The 21,235-nt window shown below is 34.8% G+C and overlaps 1 protein-coding gene across 1 annotated transcript; it reads right to left on the bottom strand.

The window, feature by feature from the left end:
* Window positions 1-14,656: 14,656 nt before the first annotated feature.
* LOC127101676 (probable inositol transporter 2) lies at window positions 14,657-17,661 on the bottom strand. The gene is made up of 5 exons (XM_051039141.1): window positions 17,287-17,661; window positions 17,135-17,205; window positions 16,655-16,990; window positions 15,855-16,559; window positions 14,657-15,351 (listed from the first exon to the last, which is right to left on the bottom strand). Exons 1-5 carry the CDS (start codon window positions 17,417-17,419, stop codon window positions 14,887-14,889), a joined length of 1,710 nt encoding a protein of 569 aa, XP_050895098.1. The 5' UTR covers window positions 17,420-17,661; the 3' UTR covers window positions 14,657-14,886.
* Between the last annotated feature and the right edge of the window lie 3,574 nt (window positions 17,662-21,235).

Genomic DNA, 21,235 nt, shown 5'->3' with positions numbered 1-21,235 from the left:
AAGTATTTAATATGGTTCTTAAGAACACTTTAGCTCTTGGGGTCATCATTATTTGACAAACACATTAAAAGTTAGGTCTTAGTGGATTTCAAAATAGTCAGATGAATTGACTGATCAACTTCTCAAGTCCATACCTCAAACCTTGATGAATTGATGATTGAGGACACTCAAATAAGTTCAAATATGCATGAAATAAAGAATGAAATAACTTCCCTTGATTGTATTTGATCATGGGTTGAGGTTGCTTCATGAGTAAGGCACAATTGATGCACAGATGAATTAGGGTTTCCTTGGGAAACAATCCTCAAGCCCTTTGGTTTATCTTGATAAAATTGACAAATTGAGATACTTGGGAGGCATATATGATGAATGAGAGCCTTGTGAACCATTGTCATGCTTGCTTTCACCTTCACCTGGCCATTCTTTGAGCATATGGGCCTCTTAAGAGCCTTGGATCTTATGATTGCTCAAGCTACAAAACAAAAGATGTTAGTGACATATTTTTGTGCTTTTGGTTAGTGAACAAAATAATAAAAGCAATACAATTCAATCATGCTTGGTGGTCTCAAACCAACTCACACAAGTCCCACCCAAAGGTTAAGGAGCCAAGATGCTATGATCCTTGAGGCAAATGCAATGAGCAATGATATGATGCCATGAGGGATCTTAGGGTCAAAATTAGGGTCTTACAGTATTAATCTTGTGTTAATATGTTTTCTTATAAGAAATACTAGTAAACACACACTTGTAAATCTCAAATTTGTATGAGTGGTTTCCTTGAGTGACTAGGTTTTAGTCAGATAGACTCAAGAAGACAAAGACGATTTTTTGTTGTGGTGTTTGTAAGAAGTTTCAGTTATAGTGTATTAAGTCCTTGTTGAGAAGGAAAAATCACCTTGGTAGGGTGGACTGGAGGTAGCTTCGTTAACAGCGAACCAGTATAAAAATAACCTTATTCTTTTTCTTGTTCGTGTTATTGTTTAATTGAGTTGGTTTTGAAAAAGATTTTATTTTTAGAAACCCAATTCACCCCCCCCCCCCCCCCCCCATTTTCTTGTGTTTCTTGCCACCTTCAGTTGTCTTCGTTTATATTTACATTTATTATTTTTTAGTGATTTATATGCTCTGATCTGTAACATTGGGGACGGGCCGCATTGTTTTTCTTGAGTTTTTGTTTGGAGTTATTTCTTTGAGTATTTGCTTTAAATAAGTATTTTATGTTTTGAGATATTTTGAGTTTCGCTACGAATTTTTTGAAAAATAGTCTTGAAGTTACATGTTTTTTTAGTAGAATCCTAAGTTGTGAAAATTCTCTTTTATATTAAGAGTCTAAGTTTAAGGTGTTACAGTGCACTTATGGCCTTGTCAAGTTTTTTTCATCGTTGCCAGGAATAAACATCGCCTTCTCTAGCAGTGATGCTGCCAAAATCCTCCCTCGTGATAATGAACCCTTGGTCATCACTATGCAACATAGAAATTGGGACAATAAGCGAGTCTTGATATATCCCAAGACGTCATGTCCTAAGATTCTTGACAGGGGCTCGACCTTGATCCCAACAACATTATAGCCTTCTGGGGTTTGTTAATAGGACTTCCAAGTTAACAAATACAAGTGACGGGCCACGTAACCCTAGAGACAACATATGGTGTGGGAACAAACGCCATGTGAATCTAAGTCAACTATCTCATGATAGATGTCATATCACCCTAAAACATCATTTTAGGCCGTCCCGACATCATTGCATTAGGGACGGTTATTTCCACTCATTATCTGATCCTAAAGAACCCACTGCTTGGTGGGTGAGTCAGGACAATTAGAGGATGCCAACAAATCTCTCATGAGTGTTACCATATAAGCCTTCCATTGGAAAGGGAAGAGGTCTCCGTTATGGTTGTCCCTCTCCCCGAAGCCCTCGATGCAGGCATAAATTTTTGGGATCCCAAGTTAGGGTATGACAATGAGAGACTCGCGCCCACAAAAGACTTGAAGGAAGCCATGATATGCCCTTTAACCCATCAAGTGACAAAGTTAAGCATTTATTTTACCGAGGAAGAAGAACACAGGCTAGTCGGCCAACTAATTAGAAACATTGACTTGCTTTGCTGGGGGCCCTCAAACATGCCAAAGATAGACACTAGAATGATGTTTCATCGCCTTGATATCGACCCTCCTGCTAAGCGAGTGTTGTAGAGGAAGAATAATGTTGGTGAGGATAAGAGAGTTGCCATTGATGAAGAGGTAGGAAAGTTATCTAGCATCGGGTTCATCACGTAGACAAAGTATCATATTTAGTTAGCTAACATTATGTTGGTGAGGAAAACAACGAACATGTGACGCATGTGTGTGAGCTTCACCGGCCTAAAAATTGCCTACATTAAGGATTCATATCCTCTTCCACACATTGATCGCTTGGTTGATGGGTCCTCAGGTTATTGCATGTTGAGTTTTATGGATGCCAACTCAGGGTACAACTAGATTCACATGGACCTCATTCGTGCTCCCAAGACAGCCATCATGTCGAATCATGGAACTATTACTACAATGGCATGCCCTTCAGCCTCAAAAATGGTGGCGTCACCTACTATTGAATCATGGATGTTGTGTTCTCCCATCGAAGGGTGCATCCATGTTGCAGACTTAGAGCATGTCTTGTAGCCAATCAGGAAGTATAACATGCACTTGAATCCCGCAAAGTGTACTTTTAGTGTTCAAGCCAGGAAGTTCCTTGGGTAAATGGTGATGAAGAGGGAGCACTGAAGCTAATCCATACAAGTTCCAGAATGTCATCGATATGAGAAGCCCCACCAACTTCAAGAAAGTGAAATGACTTATAGATCACCTTGTCGCTGTGTCCTGCTTCCTCTCATGTGTGGGCGACAAGACATTCCTTTTCTCTGCCTCCATGAAGAAAAAAGAGAGGTTCAAGTGTACTACAGAATGCGACGTTGATTTCTCGAAGGTAAGAGCCTTCCGCACACCGCATCATATTCGCATCCGCTTGAGAGTAGAATCGCCAATACTCATCTTCTTCTAAGTTACATATTAGGCAATGAGCTTTGTACCCGTCTAGGAGATGGATAAGGAAAAGGTTTGTTGGTGGAACTACTACATGAAATATTATGGTCATATCACACCATAGAGATTGACACGCCCTTATGGAGACAATCCTAATTTGATCAAGAAGTGAACAAGGTAGGATTGGAATGTATTCTAGACTTGGTCAATGATCTGAGAGAAGTCACCCATATCTGAGATTTCTCCGCCAAGCATAGGGCCACCAGAAGGTATAAACCCAAAGTCAGGCCAAAGGAGATGTGAGAAGACAACCTGGTCTTAAAGGGAGTGGTTCTTCCTTCATATTAGGGAAAGCTTCAACCCAAATAGGAGGGAGCATATCCCATATTCCATAAGCTCTCATATGAGGCATACAAGTTGCAGGAATTAGATGGACATCTCCTACTCACAACTTGGAACACTCTACATCTCAAATATTATTACAATTAGATTATTATAAGTACTTAGGGGACATAATTATTTATCTATGAACAATGACTTGATTGTTTATAAGCAACAAGAACATTTTCTTATTTTGTTTGAGGGATTTCATGGCGATGATCCTTGCCACCTTGTAGGGCAATATTTTGTATGTTGGACTTCTTGGTGAAGAACCTTGTTGCCTCTTAAGGCAATATTTTGTATATTGGACTTCATGGTGAAGATCCTTGCCGACTCTTAAGACAATATTTTTTACGCTGGACTTTGTGGTGAAGATCTTTGTCGCCTATTAAGGTAATATTTTGTATACTGAACTTCAGGTCGAAGATCGTTACCGCCTCTTAAGGAAATATTTTATATGATGGACTTCATAGCAAAGATCCTTGCCGCCTTTTAAGTCAATATTTTGTATGTTGGACTTCATGGCGAAAATTCTTGCTGCCTCTTAAGGCTATATTTTGTATATTGGACTTTATGACGAAGATACTTGTCGCCTCTTAAAGCAATATTTTGTATGATGAACTTCATGGATAAGATTTTTGTCACCCTTCACGATAATACAAATAAACTATCTAAAATTCCACACCTGAGGGACTTAGAGTTTTCTAGGTCGAACTCCAAGACATTAATCTTGCTCAGGAGGCGTGACTGAAGTCTAGCCTAAGAGACTTAGCTTAAGTCTTGTTTTGGGCTTGATAGAAGTCCCGCCCGAGAGGTCAAACGCCTCTCATGAGGGACTTATACTTTAATCATCCAGGTTTAATATATGAACTCTCCATCTGAGAGACTTGAAGTTTACTCGGGCGGGACCCAACATATGAATCTTGCTCAAGAGGAGCGACTGAAGTCTAGCCTAAGAGATTTAGTCTAAGTCTTGTCTGATGGCTTGATAGAAGTCTTAACCGAGAGATTCAATGTCTCGCCCGAGGGACTCCAAGCCTAGTTAGTCTGGCTCATCACTCCCTATCACTAAGAAACTTAGGGCTTTGGGATACTCCAACGCTCTATACTGTTATATTTGTAAAATGCCTAACAAATGCAGGATGGTTGTAGCACTTAGAGGGGGCAAGGACTATATGTCTCCCCTAATGGGAATCGCCTTGCCCTAAGCATCTCTCACTCGCCCAATTATGAGAAACGTAGAGAAAGACGTTTCTTGGGCAGAGAGAAGCCAGACTCAATAATTGATCAACATCCTCTTAAAAAGTAGGGATTCAACGATCCACCATTGACTAGTGGGCAATTACAATTCCCAAGGAAACCCTAGGCCCAAAGACATTTATAAATATTACTCCTAACATAAGAGAGGTATATCATAACTTAACCAATATTAGGCATATCACAAAGTCTCTCTCCTCACGCGGGCTAGTCATTCATACCATCATAAACGACGCAAACACCACCATACAAGGCCTCACACCGCCGTGAGCAAACCTTAATTGTTATAAATCTACTAAGATCTCTAAGTATCTCTTATTCTTGTAAAGATATCATGCACATATGTATTTTTTTACCAATAATATATATATATATATATATATATATATATATATATATATATATATATATATATATATATATCCCGATCTATTTTACAAAATGAGTTCAAATTTAAAAAAAATATATAATTATAATAATAAAAAATCACTCATAATAATATAAATATATATTAATTAATAATAAATTTAATTTAATTATTTTAATTTTTGATCAATCTTATTTTTTTATGTATTAAGTTTTATGATAGTATTTTTTTTAATTTATTAGATTTTTATTACAATAATATATATATATATATATATATATATATATATATATATATATATATATATATATATATATATATATATATATATATATATATATATATATATATATATATATATATAACTGAAATCAATTGAGTTCAACATAGAAAAAAAAAACAGTCCACACAAAAACACCATAAAAACAAACAGCATCAGAAATTCTTCAAATAAAAAAGATTACAAAAATACACTCAAACACAACAATTAAAACCAAAAAGCGTAGGAATCCGAGAGCTCCTAAGAATCATACGATTAAAAAAATGTCTTGGTCTGAAAAATATAAAAAAATATATATTATTTCCACAGTTTGACTTATATTATATCTCATATAGGTTCAGAATCATAAACACATGACGCAGATTGCACATGACTCAAATCTTTGATTGAATTTAATAACCTTTGCTCAAATTATTCCAACAGGATCAACAGATATGATGTGTATTCCTTCTAATAATGGTTCAGAATTTGGCACAATTATGCCTCCCTTTATGGCTATCACAGATCATGGACTATATTAAAGCTGTTTTAGCCCTCCTTTAAGCCTTTGTTTATTTAGCTACATATAATACACTCACATGACTTTGGTTGTTTAATTACAAACGATTACCTTGCCATGTTTTCATAGAATCTTAATGTACTGAACATAGCTAGAGACTAGGGCTATAGAGGAATCCTTATAATGTACTTGGACAGGGCCATTCCCGCATGACATTAAAGTATGTAATATATATGGTACGTATAAAGTGAATAATAATATTATTTATTGTATCATAAACAATAATATTGTAAGAATTAAGAGATTAATTATTACATGTACTTCTAATCAAATTATACAAAATTTATCTTTGTAGAGATATTTAACAATCAACATTTAAAAGTAGCATTATCGGTCATTTGATTTAATACACGTATAGAAAAATTACAATATTAAAATTTATAAATTAAATCTAAAAAATAATTTGTACCAAAATATTAAAAATAATAAAATTTATAATAAATTTATTTTAATAATTTTTACTATTATTGATGGGTTGAAATGTTGAGAAAACTCCAATGTTAAAGTTAACCGAATCAATCTTGATGATCAAGGACCAACCTTTCGGATTGATCATGTCTTTTGTTCTTCATCCTCTATTCAGGTGAAACAATCATTTATTGTTATAAGATAATTCTACACTACATAGAGAATTAAAGAAGAAATTAATACAATTGAAAGTGAGAGAAAAAGAAATTCTGGAGAGAGGAAAGGAATGTAATGTTGTCGATCTTCATGGTCATTACTCCATGATTCTTCCTTGTAATTTCTTCGACTATATTCATCATACATGTTGTTTGCCATGCACATAGCAAAGTTGTTATGTATTCAGCCTCACATGATGATAAAGCTACCACTAGTTCCTTTCTTTAACTCCATGCGACTAGCACACCACCTAACATGAACACATATCATGTTGTCGATTTTTTTATCTTCAGCATCACCACACTAACTAGAGTCAGTGTAGCCCACGAGCTTCCATTCTTTTCCTTCATCGACTTAAGGAAACAAAATACCATAGTTGAGTGTTCCTTTGAGATACCATAGTATCCTTTTGGTGGCTGCAAGATGTGATACCTTCAGCTTCTGCATGAATCTGTTGACCATGCCTACACAATAGACTAAATTTGGCCTTGTGTGACAGAGGTATTGAAGTGATCCATTTAGTCTTTTGTATTGCGTTGGATCAACATCATCTTCAGTCGAATCTTTTATCAGTTGCAATTTGGGCTCAGCTGGAGTCGAAGTTGGGTTGTAATCTTGCATCTCAAATCTCATGAGTATTTCGCCTGCATATCTTCTTTGGTGCATCATCAAACCTCTATTACGCTTGTAGAATTTGATACCAAGGAAGTATGATAGATTTCTCAAGTATGACATTTCAAACTCCTTACTTAAGTCATGTTTGAAATCTTCGATCTCCTTTTTGCAACTGCTAGTTATCAACAGGTCATCGACACAGAGACATAGTATAAGCATCTCACTCATGCTTTTATTAACATACACACCATGTTGTGTCGAACACTTCACAAATCCTTTCTGTCTTAGAAAGTTGTCTTTTTTCTTGTCACACGCTCTTAAAGCTTGTTTCAATCCATATAGGGTTTTATGCAGCATGTATACTTTTCTTTCTTGGTCTTATTTCACATTCCCAACTAGTTGTGTCATATACACCTCTTCGTCTAAAGGGTCATTCAGGAATGCACATTTCACTTCCATCTGACATATTGACCAGTTATGCATATTGGATAGACCAACAAGCAATCTGATTGTTTCGATTCTAGCTACTTATGCAAAGACTTCATCATAGTCGATTCCTTCTTTCTGAAGAAACCCTTTTTCTACAAGTCTTGCATTGTATCGAATTACTTCATCCTTTGGATTCAACTTGACTTTGTATACCCATTTCACATAAATTTCCTTCTTCCCTTTTGGAAATTTGACTAATGACCAGGTATCATTGTATTCTATGAATTTTATCTCATCCATCATAGCTTTCATCCACCTTGAGGCTTTCAATGCTTAAACTGTATCGATTGGCTCAATATATGCATAGAAGGCCTAGTGTAATAACTCATCTTCATCATTGACCACATCAATTGACGTGATTACACATTCATGCAGTCTTGCAGGCATGCTCCTGGTTCTCTGAGGTCTGCTTGTGCTAGCTTGACCTTCGACAACTTCTTGTCAAACTTCTCTAATAGCTTCACTAGCTGGTTCATCACACATGATTCTCAATGAATCCTTCTTGATGATCTTAGTCCAATCCCACTCCTTAAGCTCATTTGCGATCACATCCCTTCTCATCATGACTTGCTTGCTCACTGGGTTGAATAGTTTGCATCCACCAGTCAATTGATATCCCATTAGGATCATCTGACTCGACTTATCATCCAACTTTCTTCTCAAATGATCTAGCACATGTCTATGTGCTATGGATCCAAACACCTTCAAGTGGCTTAAACTAGGTTTGACACCAGACCAATATTATTCTTGTGTGACACTTTCAAGCCTCTTTTTCAGACATTTGTTTAGTGTGTATGTTACGGTTGACACAACCTCACCCCATAGCTCATTTAGGAGATGTTTGTCTTTCAACATACTTCTCACCATATTCATAATGGTTATGTAACTTTTTATCAGCAGTACCATTTTTTTAGGAGTGTATGGTGGCACCACCTCATTCATAATTCCTTATTTTATACATAGTGCATCTAAATATTTTGACATGTATTATCCACCTTCATCTGTCCTCAGAACCTTAATCTTGTGAAGATTTTGTATTTTGACCATTGCTTTGAACTTGGTGAAAACATCAATCACATCACTTTTCTTCTTGATTAAGTAGGTCCTCGGATTTATCATATAATCATCAATAAATGTAACAAAGTACTTGTTACCTCCAAGTGAATCTACCTGGAGAGGACCACACACTTCTAAGGAGATTATGTTGGGAGTGGATTTCGACTTGCTTCTTGCATCCTTGTTGAAGCTATTATTGTGTTGCTTTTCTTGAAAACATTCTTCACATACTTCTTCTGGAATATGGATTTCTGGTAGGCCTGAAACCATTTTCTTCCTCTTCACATTACTGATGTCATTAAAATTCAAGTGACCAAGTCTATAATGCCATAACCATTTATCTCTACTAGATGTAGTCGCCAGACACTTGCGTTCCAACACATCAAGTTCAATCCTGAAGGTTCTATTCTGAGACATAGAAGCCTTCAAGTTTAACCTGTTTCTCGAGTCGATCACTCTCATCATTCTCTCTTTCATCAATACTTGGTAATTCCTTTTCATCAGGTGACTTATACTTAGCATATTACTCTCATTCCAGGTATGTACAACACATTGGAAATTAATAATCATTTACCATCCTTTCTCCTGATCATAACATCACAAATATCTTCAGCAGATAGGGTATTATCATTTGCAAATTTTACCTTGTTCTTCGACTAGTGACTGATGTTGATAAACCAGTATTTTCTTCCAATCATGTGCAACAAACAGCCTGACTCAAGATACCTTGATCTTTGAATCTTTCTTCTTCTTTTGTTGTGACCATTAGCATCACTCCGTCTTATGCAAGCTTTGCATCAATTTCTTGATTTGTCTTGCCTCTTCGACATAGACTTGCATAATGGCCATACTTTTAACAATTGTAGCACTGAAGATGACTTTTATCAATTTTTCTTCCATCTCTCATTCCTCTATCTGCACTTCCTCAACTGTGATTGCCTTGGTTAGAAGAATATATTTGATTTGATAAACTACCTTCTTGATGGTTTCCTCTACTAGTCTAATGGTTGTAACTTCCTCTTCCTTTTATACCATTCCATTTTCCTTTGTCTTTCTTAGTCGGCCGAGCTTGCAAAGCCATATCACTTTTCGACTTGCTTGCAGTTCTTTCAGCCATTCTTTATTCGTGAGATTCAAGAGCCCCTTGAAGCTTTTCTTTTTTCATACTTGACAAATCCTTTGATTCTTTTATGGCTACTACCACAATATCAAACTTTGGAGCCAATGACCTCAAAATCTTTGACACTACATATTTTGATGTCAACACTTCTCCATATGTCTTAGTTTGATTGACCGACTTTGTTACTCTGGTGAAGAAATTAGTCACACTTTCATTGTCTTCCATCTGAAACAATTCATACATTCTTCTGTGAGTTTGTAACCTCGCCTCCTTCACTTTTTCAGCACCTCCAAATGATTTCTCCAGGATGTCACATGTTTCCTTTGCTGAATCTACATCACAAACTTTCTCAAAGTTGTCTAGATCAATGCATTTATGGATTAAAAAGAGAGCATTGTAATTTTTCTTCATCAAGTCTTTGTATGCACCATTTTGTTCATTTGTAGCAATCACTCCAATTGGTGTTACTCCATTCTTCACAAGATCCCAAAGATCTTGATAACAAAAAACAACCATCATTTGCCTACACCAATTTTCATTGTTCTTACTATTCAAGATTGGAAGATTCGTTGGGAAATGCCCGTCCAGATGATTCATCATGATTCAATGCGTACCAAAGATAACACATCCAATGCTCTAGGAACCAGATGTTGAGAAAACTCTAATCTTGAAGTTAACTGAATCAATATTGATGAACAAGGATCAATCTTTCTGATTGATCATGCCTCTTGTTCTTCATCATTTACTCAGGTGAAACAACCACTCCTTGGTTGCAAGATGATTCTACCATACACATGGAATCAAAGAAGAAAACAATATAATTGAAAGTGAGAGAAAAGAAATTATTGAGGGATAAGAAGAATGTAATTTTGTTATGTAAACTACACTCTAAGTGTTTAATACTGTGTGTTAATCACAACTATGATTTCAGAAACTACACAATGTTTTCTTACACTTGATTAAAAATGAAATAGAGATTCTCTCTATTTGAAAACGAGACTACTTGCACTCCAAGTAATCAAAAAAATAATAACTAAACTAAAACTAAGTTAGACTATTTCCACAACTGCATGCTTTAACAAACTATATTTTTAACTTTCTGTCAAATACAACAAATACAGACTATGTTCAACACAAACTAATTTAGACATACGTCGAATATAGACACACTATTTCGATTTCGACATAAAAAATTACATATTTAACATAAAAAATTGCAAAATAACAAACACAATTAAAATACGAGAATGAATGATGCTCAAATCTACAAGCAAATTAATGATCGAAGAACATAAGGATACAAAATAATCAAATAACAAAACTCTTAACGAACAATACATTAATTTCTAATTTCTAATATAAAGTATGAGTAGAACTTTTAGTTTTGAGTTAAATGTTAGTTACAATCAGTTTAATTAACTCCGTTTTTTTAATTAAATTGAATTTTATTAAACAAAATTATATAGAGCATAAAGGACTACGGAAAAAACAATCTCAATTCATCTCTTTTATTTCTAAGAACGTCTCTCAAAACCAACACAATTAAAATATGAGAATGAATGGTGCTCAAATCTACAAGCAAATTAATGATTAAAAAACAGAAGGATACAAAATAATCAAATAACAAAACTCTTCTCAAACAATACATTAATTCTAATTTCTAATATAAAGTATGAGTAGAACTTTTAGTTTTGAGTTAAATGTTAGTTACAATCAAATTAATTAACTCCATTTTTTTACTTAAATTGAATTTTATTAAACAAAATTATATAGAGCATGAAGGACTACGAAAAAAAAAAAATTCTCAATTAATCTCTTTTATTTCTATAAACGTCTCTCAAAACCTCTATATTAATCTTTTTTTTTAAAAGATCATTTTTGATGCACTTGTTTTGGAAGATTCCTTTTATATATAATAAATAAGGTCCTATTTAGATATTTATGTTGTCCTATTTAGATATTTATGAGATCCTATTTAACTATAATCTAACCCTGACAAATTTGAGACCATGTGCGGTAGTACGTCTTCCATAATAACTTAATAAACTTAATAACTTGATAACTTTTCACCCTATGTCAATACAATAAAATTCACCGTTAGATTGAAAGTTATTATCATATAGATCACGCCTATAAAATTTCACTTAAATAAAAAATTATTTGATATGTTAAATAGAATGATAAAAATTAATGTTTTCATGAAGTTTTGTAAGACGTTTGTTTTTATGTATCTCGTTGACATGTCAGACACACACACACACGTACACACACACACATGTACACGTACACGCACACGCACACACACACACGCATGTGCACACACACGCGCACATGCAAACACACACACACACACACATACACACACTCTCTATCTCTCTCTATATCTATCAAGGTATCAACAAGGAGATATGTATTGGTGAATGAATAACACACACTCGAGTTCTCTCAAGGTTCTTGGAAAAATGGGTTTTATGGTTCTTGGTGAATACCATAAGAATGATGAATTCAATCCATGAATGATCAACTCTCCTCTCTTGATTTTTTGTTCTACTAAAAACACACGCAACTGTGGAACAAGAGATTATGTTATCACACATTCATCCCTCTTTTTTTTGGTTTTTGGTCACACTCTATATATATTAGAAAAAAAAAGATGTAGGAGATTGGGTGCTAAAGTGTAGACACACTAGAAAAATAAGGAGACACTAAGATTTTATCAAATCATAAGGTAATTATTTGAATCAAAGAAACAATTACTTGAATCAAAGGTTGGAAATTATAAGGTTGTTGCCATGATTCGAGTCATGCACTACTTATGATTCAAGTCAAAAAGTGTTATGATTTGAATCACACACTCTCATGACTCAAATCAAATCAGGCAGTGACACACTCTCACTTTCAAGGAAGGTTATGATTTGGTTCACTATACACGATATAAATCAAGCTTCATAATAGTCTAGATTCAAGTATTCTAACTTCTGATTCAAGCTACACCCACTATATTGACTTAAATCAAATTGCTCGGCTAAAAAATAAAACATTGTCATGGATTCAACTATTAAGTTATTGGATGAGGAGGATTTCAAAACTACAACACTAAACATAGTCGACGCGAACGAATGCAGATGGATTAACAAAGAATTACAAACATATGTTAAATCAAATAATGCACATAGACACAAATTGAAAAATTACAAACACGTGATAAATCAAATGATGTATATACACACGAATTGATAAATGATCAAAATAAAAACAATAGTGACGACGACTGCAATTTCATCTAGTTGGCACGTCCATGTTTATGGACAAAAGTGCATATTATATCGATGTCGTTTACCTAAAATACTTGATTGACTTTCATGAGTATAACCAAGGGGTCTCTTGCTTGGTCTACCTCTAAGTTAAGTGAAACTTGTTTATAGAAGACTAGACAAATGAAAGCAAGCAAGATCCTACTTTCGATAATATATTTGCACCTTTAATGTTATTAATATTTCATAACACTTGTACTATGTCGTTACTAATATTTCATCTGAATCGTTTCCATGCATGAATACTCAAGTACTTTCCACGTCTCTACGGAAAGGCATGTGTGGATAACTAAATCAAGACTTTTCCACGCGATCGCTCCTACATCTCGCTCAGAGGGAAACAGGCAACCGAGTTGTTCTCAGTTTATCTTGATCGCATCGCGAAAGATGATATAAATTTCACACCATATGACGATCACTGTGAGACCCGCCCATTCGATGAGATGTTCTTCTACTCAAAATGGTTAATATGTGGGTCACGACTAATGTATCCATATCTGTCTGAGCGACTCATGCACCAATTTAGGTATCTGCATGGTATTTCTATAGCCCCCACCGTTACTGCTCCTCCCACAGTCTACTGAAGAGATGTCAATGAGATATTTGCGGAGTGCCATGATCATTTGGTCCTAGTGGATGTACGCAGTGTGCCAACTCATCAGTCATGTTCGTTACATCCTTACACGACATCAGATGCAGAGGGAGATCTATTTAGGCCAGCACATCAAAAGATATTGAAAGAGAAGCAAGCTAGGGATGAACACGTCGTTGATCTATCAGAGTATTGTGGCTAATGAAAGAGCAGGCATAGAGAGATGAGAGTTTCAGGAAGACTCTCCTAGAAGGGAAACTATAGAGGCCAGGATAGTCGAGGCATGACATGCCTTGCAGTACAGAAGACAAAAGAGGAATAGGGGGTGGTGGTGCAGATACACCCAATAGTTGACTTTTTCTTTGTATTTTGGTTTGTATTTTGTGAATATTGTATAGTTTGCATTTTGACTTGATATATGAATTTTGGTTGAATTACATAAGTGTATGTTTTAATTGAATAATAATCATGTATACTTTGTTAAGGTTTTTTAAAATATGTCAAATTTATAACAAATTTATTGTCCATGAGGAAAACTTAGTGTCCCCAGGCTTACTACGAACTTAACTTTTGTCATATAAATTATGAAATAAACACACTATCATGAGCTCAAAATGTGTTAAAGGGTTAGTTCGGAACTTAACCTATGAACTCATTCTTCCTTCAATTTGAAGGTTAACTTCAATGCTATTTCTTTTTTAAAATGAAGATGACTCACTTACGAATGTATTTTATTTTAATGTGTATGAGAGGCGTCCGAAAGTTAACTTCCGTAATTTTCAAAGAGATTTTTGAATTTATTAAGAGTGCTTCTTTGCCACTAAAAGTGGAAATAACAACCCTTCCTTTTATGCCATAAACACATAGAATTTCACTGAATCAAATATACAATTGGGCCTCATTTCATTACCAATTTTTTTTGTTATACCTTTATGTGTAATAAATTAGTTTTCAATTATTTCGTTTCCCCTCGTATAAGATATCTCTAATATCAAGTTGTGTAAATATATAACAAACTTTTCGTATCCAAATAATAGTTGATTACACCATATTGTAGACACATAAAACCCTTTTTTTATCGACAGGATATCTACATTGCTGAACAAATTAACACCCACATTTTAAGATATTATGAACCAATTGTCCTTTCATTACATTCCAATATTAAACATTATATATAACACAATTAATTTACACCGAAATAGTCTTCTGTGTCTTAACCAGAATCAGAACTTCTCTGCCAAAACTTAAAATTAAGAGACCTTCTTTCAAGCATATTCTCCACCTCTTCCATTGGAAGACCTTTAGTTTCTGGTACAAAGACAATAACAAAAACAATGGCTGCAACAGTGATGAAGATAAATATCATAAAAGTCCATGAAACTCCAATAGCTTGTGTCAATGATAGAAAGGATTGAGCAACAATAAGATTTGAGACCCAATTGGATGTAGATGCCATTCCTCCACATATTCCTCTATACCTCAAAGGGTAAATCTCAGAGTTAACAACCCATGGCACAGTTCCCATTCCTGGTGAAAAGAATATAATATAGAGTGCAAGTCCTATTATTGCAAGCCATCCAAATTTACTAGGACACCCTCTTGTGTACCATAGTCTATGCTCTTTGTGACACTCATCCTTTGTCATGTCATTGGATATCAAACATGCTCCAGGTAGTAGCTGCGCAAAAATTGGTGTCAATAGTCAGACCCGTCTTTGAGGGTATACAAAGTGGCCTACATCACAAGACCTCACACTTTCCATTAGTAAGTTATAGTAAAAAGGGTCTCCATACATATATTTCACGATTAATTTACGATAAAATATGATTTCTTAAAAAAAATTCACTACTCAATTAAAGCTAATTTTAACTTCTTACACATGGTCTCTAAAATTTGAGACGACTCTGCCAATAGTGTGAGCCTCCTGGGTCCAACTAATCTAAACTAAGTTTATCAAAAAAAAAATTACTTGTGAAACAAGGAACAAAAATCATAGATTGAAAAATAGGAGACTTAAATCACTTTTTTATAAGCAGGGAGTATGTAAATTGTAGTATGTTAGTATTTTCGCCTTCTGCAATTGTTTGCGCTGATGTCTCTGCATAACTACTATCTAAGTGAACATTCGTGTTTTGGTTAAAATAAAGTTACAAGAGGATTAAGTTGATAGGATAAGTTTACCTTATTATCTCCATAAGCACAAAAGCCACAATCTGGAGAAGCCTTAAGGCACTTCATGCAATCCCATCCACCAGGGTTCATAGCAGCACTGTAATCAGGGCAGGTATTATTGAAACGTGACGTTTCGACCGCGCTAATCAATGGCGAGTGAGTCGAACTCTGATGAAACACAACTGTCAAAACAACAAGTGACAAAACAACACCAAACAAACTGAATAACAGAAGTTTTTTCCTTCCAGTCTTGTCTATAAAGTATATGCTCAAAATCGATCCAAACGCGTTCAAACCGGATGTGACAAGTGACAGAAGAAGTGCAGTTCTATTGGATGCAAAACCAGCTAACTGAATGATTGCTGGACTATAGTACATGACAGTATTGATTCCTACAAACTGTTGGAAGATTTGAAGGCCCATTCCTGCATATAAACCTCTTCTCACTGTTTTAGTTTTCAGCATTTTGATTATGCTGACTTTATCAGAAGATTCAGCTTCCTTGATTTCTAATTCAACTGACTCCTTCAGAGTATTAATTTCAGCTTCAGCTTCTTGGGGTGGATAAATTCTCTTTAAAATTGCTTTAGCTTCTTCTTCTCTTCCTTTTCGAAACAGCCAACGCGGCGATTCAGGGAGCATTATCATCAGCGCGAATTGTAATAGAGCTGGTACTGCTGCTACTCCTAACATCCACCTCCATGTTCCTGGTGCCTGAATATGAATAAATCACTTCTATATAAGCTTAAATTTGAATTCTCACAACACCAACAATAACAATGTTGAACAGATGAAGAAACTATGCTCACTTTTGTGAAGGCCAAGTTGATGAGGTAAGAGAGAAACTGTCCACCAGTGATGAGAAATCCATTGAGACTAACTAAAGCGCCTCGAACTCGAGTAGGAGAAGCTTCTGAGATGTATAATGGCGAGGCCATTGAAGCCATTCCAACACCAAGACCAACAAAAACTCTACCAACAATAAGAATAGATGGATTCATTGCAGAAGCCATAATTGCAGATCCCATAAAAAAGAGGGTATCTGCAATTAAGATAGCTTTTTTCCTTCCGAATCGATCGTTAATCCATCCTCCAACTGCAGCACCTATGATTGCTCCAGCAAGTGCAGTACTCACTATTGCTTCCTGTGTTTACATTTTTGAACAACTTCTGTAACACTAATTTGGGAAAATAGTTTTTAATATACAATTAAAATAATATTCAAATGTTACATTAATTTTTAAAGGGTGTAATATGGGAAAATAGATTCTCTGCACCCAAATAAGTACCTGAAGCCAAGTTTTTCTATCCACATCTTTGAAATCATCTCTGATATATAATAGTGCTCCAGATATCACTCCTAAGTATATATGAAAAAATAAATAAAATAAAAGAAAGTGGAAAACAGAGTGATATAGAAAAAGAGAAGAAAAAAACTAACCGGTGTCATAGCCAAAGAGAAGACCACCGATACCAGCAGAGAAAGCGAGGCGGAGAACATAGGGGTTTTTCCATGACAGAGATAAACATTCTCTGAAAGCTGAGATATCAGCCTCTGGTACTCCACCTTCCATATCAAAGTAATGGTGGATAATATAAAGATTTGGTTTGGTTGATTGAGAAACCACCGTCTGGAGAGAGCATGTGTATAGATAGAATCAGAGAAATATATGAAGACGAAAAAAAATGAGAAAACTATGAATGTTTTTCTTGTCAGTGTTAGACTGTAATTCTATGTAGTCAAGGAAGGACACTTGATGTATACAAATAAGAGTCTCTTTGGATAAACATAATTTGTGGTTTATAGCACAAGTGTTGACCAAAATATATTTGTAAATGAGTTAGAAAATATATATTGTTTTTACATATGTTATAAATTATTTTTATTAGTTATGTTGAAACAATTATAAAAATAAGTTTAAAAGAATATATGAAAAATATTATAAGTTATTTTGATTAGGTTTAAGTGTCACAAAACTTATAAAACAAGGCAAAATGTATAGTATAAAGATAGTAACTATAATTTAAATAAGGAAATGTATCATCATTATAGTTTGTTTGTTTTTTGTTTTTTTTTTAAAGTAGTTTAGTGGTTAGAATTCATCTTTTCAAAGGTATTCTTTGTGTTTATTGTAATCGATTGATTATAGTGGATTAAGTCATTGTGCATAAGGAAAATCACATTGGCGGGTGAACTGGATTAGCTTTGAGTTTCAAGCGAACTAGGATAAAAATCATTATGTTTTTATCTCTTCATTATTTAATTTGTTGGTAGAGTTTTTGTTTTGGAAAAAACTTTTGCTTTGAAAACCCATCATAAGACTATGTCTGATCAACAAAAGAAAGACTTCAAAAATCATCATAAGACCAGAACCATTTTGCTCAATGCTAACTCTTATATAGAGTATGAGAAGATAACAAACAGAGATTCTGCCAAATCCATTTTTGACTCTCTGAGAATGACTCATGAGGGAAACGCCCAAGTAAAGGAAACAAAGGTCTTGGCCTTAATCCAGAAATATGAGGCTTTCAAAATGGAAGATGATGAAAATGTTGAAACCGTGTTCTCAAGGTTTCAGATGCTTGTTGCAGGACTTAAGGTTCTGGACAAAGGGTATTCTACAGTTGATCATGTCAAGAAAATTATCAGAAGTCTTCCCCAAAAATGGAGACCTATGGTAACTACATTAAAGTTGGCTAAGGATCTCAATAGCATCAGTCTTGAAGAACTTGTTAGTTCTTTAAGAAGTCATGAGATTGAGCTAGAAGAAGATGAACCTCAGAAGAGAGGTAAATTTGTAGCTCTAAAATCTAAGCCTGAGAAGACTAGAGCATATCAAGTTGAGGAAGAATCAGAAGGATCTGATTAAGACTTAGAAGATGATGATGAGCTATCTCTAATCTCAAGAAGAGTCAACAGACTCTTGGAACACATGCAAAGTGGTCAAGGAAAATTCAAAGGAGTCAGAAGGATTGTTGGTCGCTTTGAATCCTCATTTGGTCAAAAGAAGCAAACTTCTGAAAAAGAAGTTATTTATTTCGAATGCAAGGAGTCGTGCCATTACAAGAATGACTGTCCCAAGATGAAGAAGGACAAAAGGCCCAAGAAGAACTTCTCCAAAGTCAAGAAGGGGCTGGTGGCTACTTGGGATGACTCAAAATCTGAAGAAGAAGATTCTGAAGAAGAAGATTCTAAAGAAGAAAAAGCTAATGTTGCAATAATGGCAACTACTAAGAATCCCACGAAATTTGAGGAACCAGAAGACAAGGTTTTGTCAGAATCAAAATCCGACTCTGATTCTGAAGAGGTATTCTCTAATCTATCTCGTTCTGATATTGAAATTTGTCTTTCTAAAATGCTGGAAAAGTACCAGAGTCTTCAAAGCAAATACAAGGACCTTAAACAAGTCCAAGTAACTGCTTCTGAAACTCAAAGAGAACTTGAGAATGATATTTCCTATCTAAACGAAAAAGTATTTTCTTTAGAAAGTAATAACTCTGCTTTGAAAAGAAAGATTTCTAAACTAGAGGAGGAAATAACTTCTGAAGTTTTAGGTACTGATTGCATCATCAGATATGACAGAGCATTCTAGTACTTTCTGGCTAAAAGCATAGATAGAAGCAAAATGACTTTCTTGATCTATGGAGTTAGTAGAAATGGCAAAAAAAGGTTTGGATTGTACATAAACTATAAAACCTGACGAAAATCAGATGGTCAAACCAAAACCTCTTTATGTGCATTTTGTGCCTGCTGACTGATCGCTCTATTCGCAAGTGCACGAATCGTGTCAGAGTAATATAAAAGAATATTGATCCCACAGAGACTAAATCGTCAATCTATCGATTACTATCGTTACGATGTTTATCTAAGGCGGTATAAAAGAGATATTGATGTCGCAAAATAACAGTAAATAAAGAAAATAATAAATACAGTGCAGATAAAGACAGGTTTGAATGTATTTCACGTCAGTTAAACAATGTTTCGATTGTCTAAATAGAACTACTTATGTTGCAATATTTTCTACTCTTGAAAAGAATCCATTTAACAGGAATTGTCGCTTTCACGTATTCAGAACCGGGCTTACCCTTAAATCAAGGTCTTTTTGATGCGTTGTTTTTCGCAAGTATACGAACGCATTAGAGTAATATAAAAGATTATCGAATTCACAGAGACCAAGTGTCAATCTATCGTTATCTGTTGTTATGGTGTTTATCAAAGGCAAACAAAATAGGTGTTTTTGGAGTGTGCAATGAAAAGTAAAGTATTGAAATAAATTTAATTAACAAAGACAGGGTCGAATGTAATTCACGTAATCAATTGAAAATCCAAGTACTTGCTAATAGAACTACTTATGGGCAATGTTTCCTACTATGAAAAGAACTAATTTAACGGGAACTGTCGCTTTCGCGTATTCAGAACCGAGTTGTACTCCCTAATCAAACCCTCTTATTGTCACTTATAAAAAGGTGCACATTGCGTTAGAGTAGTAAACCTATTTTTAAGAAATATAGTATCTTGACTAAGTTGAAAAGTATTATAACCTGGATTTCTTAACCAAAAGAGGTTCTTACGAACCAGACTCTAAACTTATAAACGCGTCCGAAAATAGTTTTAAAATCTCTTTTCTTCTTAATATTAAAATCTCCTAATGAACTAAACAAAGCGCTTTCGCTGTTTTTGAAATAGTTAAAAACAATTAAGTTTATAAAGACGTTGGACGGCTTTCGATCTTACCCAACGGAATTGAAGTACGGGAAAACTTAAGTTGAAAGTTAAAATAGCCCTTAAGTGTTTCTACGAACAGTTGTACGGATTATCGGTTTAATTACGATCCTTACATTCTAACCTTTAAGATTTAGTTAGACATGGTAAAGTAAAAGTGCATTAATTTAAATAAAAGTAGTGCGAGTGCGGAAAGTAAATAAAAGTAGTGCGAGTGCGGAAAGTAAATAAAAGTAAAGCGAGTGCGGGAAATAAATAATTTAAAGCGAGTGCGAGGAAATAAATAATTTAAAGCGAGTGCGAGGAAATAAATGAAAGTAAAGCGAGTGCGGGAAATAAATAATTTAAAGCGAGTGCGAGGAAATAAATGAAAGTAAAGCGAGTGCGGGAAATAAACAAAATAAAGCGAGTGCGGGAAATTAAATAAGATAAAGACAAGTAATAAAAACCTACTCCAATCGGAGGGCTGAGTAAATTTCAATGCGGAAATGAAAATGGCGGCAGGATTAACTTCCTTCCAAAGTGCTCCAAACTCGATTACAGACTCTATCACGGACTTGATTACACAACTGTGGTAACACTCCAATGCGAAGCGATTACCACTATAAAATACTGAATATATGCCTAAGTGAAACAAAGTTGCTCTGAGTTTGCCTCTGCTCTAAGT

The sequence above is a fragment of the Lathyrus oleraceus genome, chromosome 7 (assembly GCF_024323335.1).
Source record: "Lathyrus oleraceus cultivar Zhongwan6 chromosome 7, CAAS_Psat_ZW6_1.0, whole genome shotgun sequence".
Taxonomy (NCBI): Eukaryota; Viridiplantae; Streptophyta; class Magnoliopsida; order Fabales; family Fabaceae; genus Lathyrus; species Lathyrus oleraceus.
This window is presented reverse-complemented; position numbering and strand designations above follow the sequence as displayed.